At 40.5% G+C, this 6,188-nt stretch overlaps 1 protein-coding gene across 1 annotated transcript; it reads left to right on the forward strand.

Moving 5' to 3' along the window:
* The first annotated feature begins 17 nt into the window (after positions 1–17).
* On the forward strand, positions 18–5,756 carry CNOT8 (CCR4-NOT transcription complex subunit 8). The gene is made up of 6 exons (XM_013176015.3): positions 18–186; positions 1,416–1,609; positions 2,345–2,506; positions 3,199–3,343; positions 3,998–4,108; positions 4,428–5,756. The coding sequence occupies exons 1-6, from the start codon at positions 70–72 to the stop codon at positions 4,575–4,577; spliced, it is 879 nt and encodes a 292-aa protein (XP_013031469.1). The 5' UTR covers positions 18–69; the 3' UTR covers positions 4,578–5,756.
* The last annotated feature ends 432 nt before the right edge of the window (positions 5,757–6,188 follow it).

The following is a 6,188-nucleotide window of genomic DNA, read 5'->3' on the forward strand; positions in this document are numbered from 1 at the left end:
GATCGTGCAGCTTGCAGCTCTGCCCTGCCATCTGAATTCACCGGCTGTCTTTGCCCTGGTCGCTGCAAAATGCCTGCAGCCCTTGCAGAGAACAGCCAGGTTATCTGCGAAGTATGGGCAAACAATCTGGAAGAGGAGATGAGGAAAATCCGAGAGATTGTGCTAAGTTACAGCTACATCGCGATGGTAAATGTTTTATACGTGATCTGCTTGTCTCAGGGAAGGGGTTTTGGGTGGGGAAGGGGATTTAGTTGGTTCTTGGGCAAGAAACGATTTCCCCTGTTCCTGACCAAATTAAGCTAGAAGTGGTGAAAAACTAGAAAGCTGTTCATGTTCATTTCCAGAACGTAGTGCATATGTCGTGTTCAGATTGACTGATAGGCAGGAAAGAGAGACCACCTGAAACAACTGGATTAATTTAATATTTAGTCATTCAATGTGTGTTAGCCTATGCAATAGAAAATGGAATGGGTCAGATGTACAAAGTCTTTAGTGTTCTGCCGCCGTATTTGTCCTTTGAATTTCTTTCCCCTTTTGGCTATGGAAACTGACGCAGAACTGTAGGAAGAGAAACCTGCCAGTGACAGCTCGTTAGCAGGAGTGTCTCTTTCTGGTGTGGTCAGATGTTGATTCTTGTGGAAGAAAAATATTCTGGCTGTAGATATGACAGTGTGTTCCAGGAGGTTTTACTTAAGAAGACCAGAATATCCTCCGGTTGGAAGGATTCTCTGCTCTTAATAGCCTACACTCACTTGGCAGGAGCTGGTCAGTTCCATACATGTTTTTAGTTACGGTACTGTAAGTTATGCCAACTTTGATTGGGGTTACTAAACTTAAAGATGTGAGAAGTCTGTTATAAAAGTGTGGCATAAAAATACACGTCCCTTTAGGGTCTGTAAAATCCAACGTAGAACAAAGTTGTGCAAGTAAATAGAATCTTTTGTTGCCATATGCTGATAGGAAGTGAGCTCTCTCGCTTCAATTTGAGTTCTGTTTCATCTCACTGAGAGTGTTCATCACCTGTTTTAATAGCTGTGTTGTAGGAGTGGACACACAAAGACATTGGGCAAGAGAGAAATGTTGTAAGATATGCAGCACTGGGTTCTTTATGAAAGTTTTCGTGTATGCTGTAGAAGTTACGTGATGTAATCTAAGAGTAAATATAGTCTAAAAGTTTGGGTTTCAGCAAAGATAGCACACAATCACTGCCTAAGTAAAAGAGTTTTCACATAGTAGATGGAAATGAAAGAACACTTGTAACAGTGTAGTATCCGTAATAGAATATGAAACAGGATTAAAAATAAGAGTTTTTTATAGAAGGATTCACAGAATGCAGCGTTGAGACCTGCAAGTGTGGAATTGAACATTCTCCTGGTGGAACAAGTGATGAAATAAGATTTGCTCTTCTTTCCCAGGACACAGAGTTTCCGGGGGTTGTTGTAAGGCCAATAGGTGAATTCCGCAGCTCCATCGACTATCAGTATCAGCTCCTTCGGTGCAATGTTGACCTTCTGAAAATTATCCAGCTGGGCCTGACTTTCACAAATGAGAAAGGAGAATATCCTTCCGGGATCAACACCTGGCAGTTTAACTTCAAGTTCAACCTTACGTGAGTCTTCTGAGCTAGGGAATAGTCTGCCCACTGCTGCTGAAGTGGTGCTTGTCTTTGGGAAATGCAGAAGCCCGTCCGTGTGTTTGTCATCGGTGGTTGGTTCTGAGCAGTAACAATTCAGATTCTGATTTTATGGAACCCTATTTTGGCATGACAGGAGTTGCAATATTTCTGGAAGTCAAAGCCATTCTAAAATACTGTCTGTAATACCCTTTCCCTTCATAAATAGCCTATGCCCAGTAGTTCTGTGTGCCCTAAATTTGGCTTCTGGAAAAATGTTATGGTCTTAAACTTTATACACTTTCTGTATCTGTCTCTCTATATTGTATAATCATTTAAACAATTAAATCCATCTCTTCCTGCTAAAAAGAAATGGATGTGCTGTTTTCAGCAAAAAGGAGAATCTCTCTTTGCAGATCCATGCTAAAATATAAACTGGCATCTAAAGAAAAAAAACAGTGGAATTGTCACAGCTGTTCAAGGGGATGAATCTTGTTATAAGGAGTGTAAATCCTAACTGCAGTCCAGTTAAGATTTCAGAACAGCTTGTTTTGTATGTGGGAGGGTGCAATGATCATATTGAAAGTGATTTGATAGGAATTTTCTAGAGAGACAGATGCGGAGAGAGAGCCTAATGGTCACTCCAGTTTTCCAAAATGCAGCAGGTGGGGAATTTTTCTGAAAGGGCTGACTTGTTAGTGCTTCAAGTGCAAAGCTGCTTTTCTCCTTCAGGGAAGATATGTACTCTCAGGATTCCATAGACCTCCTCGCAAGCTCTGGGCTGCAGTTCCAGAAGCACGAAGAAGAAGGGATCGATACCCTGCATTTTGCTGAGTTGCTCATGACTTCAGGGGTCGTCCTTAGTGACAGTGTGAAATGGCTGTCGTTTCACAGGTAGGTCGGAGGTAATCACTGATGCTACAAGGGTATGAAATCTCTTTTTGGCTGAAATACTGCTGCTTTGGTCTATGGACAATGATGAGATTTTTAAGATTTAGCAGCTCTGCAGTTCTTAAGTGTAAAGTTGAAGGCGAAGTTTAAGAAGTGGCACCACTTATGTTAGCACCTACTGTGGTCTGAATTTTGGGTATGCGCTGCTTGCAAATCCATTTGCTGTTACAGTCCGCCTCTATGGCGAAAAAAAGGTGTCAGTGTTGTCAGTCATATTCAAACTTGTTAACCTGTGCGCGTTGCAAAGTAAGGTTTGTTTCTTCTGCCTTAAATGTTGGTGTTCTTCTCAGTTTCCATCTTGTGTGTATGCACAGAGGAAGAACTCTGTAGTTAAGGTATCTTTCTTGCAGTATTTCAAGCAACTTGATTGCAAAGCCTCTTGTCCTTGGTATCACTGCAAGTGAAAGGACTTGAGAGAGGAGGAGGTGGGAAGAGATTCTCAGGGGGTTTCGTGCTTTTCCATGTTGTCTGGAGTTTTATGAATATCAGAATATGTTAAGGTTTGAAAGCTATAGGATATTAAAAAGCAAACTCCAAACCTACTGAAAACTACTGTGTTGTGAAAAATGTGGTATTAGTACCGACGAGTACAGGTGCTGCCTGTTTATCTAGGTTCTGTATGTTTTTGGTTTCAGTGGTTATGACTTTGGCTACATGGTGAAGCTGTTGACAGATTCCAGGTTGCCAGAAGAGGAACACGAGTTTTTCCATATCTTGAACCTTTTCTTTCCATCTATCTACGATGTAAAGTACCTCATGAAGAGCTGCAAAAACCTCAAGGTACTTGCGTCTCCCCAGCAAACAAGCGTTGGGTAGATATCAGTGCTGCACATGGGCAGTAAGGCAAATGACAGAACTGCCACGTATATTGTCTCTAAGCTGGAGTGCGTATCAAAGCGAATAGTCACACACACACACACCTAGGCTAAGTTCGTATCTAATAGATGCTGCCTTCCCAGTTTTAAGCTTTTCAGTATGTTTATCGTGTAGGGGACATTTGCGTAACTTTGTGTATCGCTAATTTCAGAGGGCAGCTGTAATTCAGTATTCTTTATTTTTTCCTACTCAAGGTGGAGCATTTTGTTTTACACGAACTAGTGCGTGACTTGATTATCTGGTAGACACTCAGAGGGTAGAAAGTAATTTATCTACTGAATCACAGCCTTGTTTCAGGAAAGGGTGGGAAAGGTGCAGCACCTGTAATCTGTGAATATACAGTCATATTTTGAGTATCTGCAGCAGGAAAGCAAGGCACCTAAATTTAGGGAGAGTATTTTTGCATTTTTGAATGATTTTTACCATTTTAGTTCACTCACAGTTGGCGCGTGTTGCTGGAAACTGCTTCCAATATTTACACTTGTGTTTTGGAGAGGTGTGGCAATTGTGGTAAGACAGGGCTCGTACAAAACAGAGTCTGGTCTGTTTTCACTGCAGGGTGGCCTTCAAGAGGTGGCAGATCAGCTGGATTTGCAGCGAATTGGAAGACAGCACCAGGCGGGATCAGATTCTCTTCTCACAGGAATGGCATTCTTCAGAATGAAAGAGGTAGTGCGTTATTCTTTCTGGTTCTCTTTCCAGTCCCTATCCATCAATGTCAATACAACTGATGTCATTGGCTTTTTTGGTTTTTGTTTGAGCCTTGTGGCTGCCGCACTTCAAAATGTCAATAATAGGAAATGTTGATATTGGCACACACTTTTTCTGTTCGTACTTCTTTCCAGTCCTTATTTTACTTCCCACGCTGAATCCTAGAGGTGGCTGACTTCAGACAAGCTCCTTAATTAAGGTTAGGTGCTTTCCAGTTTAGGAAGGAACAGGAACTGTTTAATTGTGCCTCTTTTTTTTTTTTTTCCCCCCTCTGCAGTTGTTTTTTGAGGATACGATCGATGATGCAAAGTATTGTGGGCGGTTGTATGGCCTTGGCACCGGAGTGGCTCAGAAACAAAATGAAGATGTGGACTCAGCCCAAGAAAAAATGAGTATTTTGGCTATTATCAACAACATGCAGCCATGACAAGTGGGTACCCCTCAGCAGAACATGGTTACTGTATTGGCAGCTGCTGTCCTCAACTATTTTCCCTAAGAGTGTTTCAAAAGGCATCTAAAGTACACAGTCTGCAGAAGGCCTTCGGTTTTGCTGAATGAAGAGCTGCATCTTCATTTGAAACCCAGAAGGAGAGAGTTGACTGAATTCCTAATGCCAGCATTTGTGATTTGCCATCTTTTTAATACGAAGGGCAAAAGACAGAAACTGTGTATACCTCTTTTTTTTCCTCTTTATACTGTACAGAATCTGCAAGGAAGACTTAAGAGTAGAATATCCAGTAAAGCTAAGGGTCTGGAAATCCAATGAAATCGGACACAGACACGCACATGAATTTGCAAATTGTGCTTTAGAAAGCTTATTTTAAAACTTCTGCATGTTGTGAGGGTCAGAGCTTCACCTCATGGTTTGCTTCTTTTATCTTTGTATAGCCTGTGGAAATTGTTCCCTTTGATCACTGCGGAGGTTTCGGAAAGGATGACATTAAAAATGATCCTTGCAGCTAAAACTATTCAGAGATTTGCTTTAACAACACTGGGGATGGATATTACTGGAATTGATTTGATCTGCTCCATAGTTTCTAATTCTGTATGGTACAGGTTTGACTCATACTGAGCTTTGCCTTAGTTCTTACAGGCATTAATAAACTGTTCTGGAAGTAGATTAAGTTAACCTTTGCTCGAGGACCTCTTGACAGGACCAGTATTCTGACTTCAGTCTTCTTCAGCTAGACCTACAAATTTTATTCTTCTTGTTGTAACACAGCTAGTTCAGCAGATGGATAAACACTTGTCCCTCTTCTCCCCTACTTCTCCAGTCCCTAATTTTACCATATGCTTAAGAAGTGACAAAGTAGCTCCCTTCCTTTTCATTATAAACAGCTGAAAAGCAGCTAGAGGATGGAAGAACAGCGTGGGGTTCTGACTTTTAAAACTCAAGCCATTCTACAATAGTTTTTTCTTCCCCAACAGTTTGGTAATGGCATTTCTTTTTTTTTTTTTTTTTAAATCTTTTGGACATGATAAACGTAAAATGCATTTTAAACAAGCTTAACTCTTACTTAGGAGTGAAGGTTTAGAGCTGGTATTTAAAATGCTTGTAAATAGTACTTGTTTTTAACTTTTGTAAAATAAATTTTTTTAAAACGGGCCTTGTTTTGGATTTTTCCATCAAGTACTAAAATTCCTCAGAATTGAGGATTTGTAATCTGAATTAGTGATACCTGCATCCAAGAGAGGGAAGATGCTCAAGTTTCTTCCTTCTTTTACTATTTATGATGTGCTACTGCAGTAGTTCTTAATAAAATCGGCTTTTAACTTTTGTCAGCTACTATACAATAATTTTGAGTTTAAATGTACTCATACTCATTTTTTGCTCTTCTGTCAGCACAGGATGCAGAATTATGGACTATTTCAGTGCAGCTTAGCCACTTGAAATGGCAAATCCATTTTGCTCCTGTGAAGTTTTACTGCTTCATCTTGACTAGTTGTTTTGCTTAATAGGAGAGCTGTTTGGTTAAGCAGTAGCTCCCCCTCCTGGTTTTTAAGTGCTTCGTACAGAATTTAGCAAATTCAAATCACC

The sequence above is a fragment of the Anser cygnoides genome, chromosome 14 (genome assembly GCF_040182565.1).
Source record: "Anser cygnoides isolate HZ-2024a breed goose chromosome 14, Taihu_goose_T2T_genome, whole genome shotgun sequence".
Taxonomy (NCBI): Eukaryota; Metazoa; Chordata; class Aves; order Anseriformes; family Anatidae; genus Anser; species Anser cygnoides.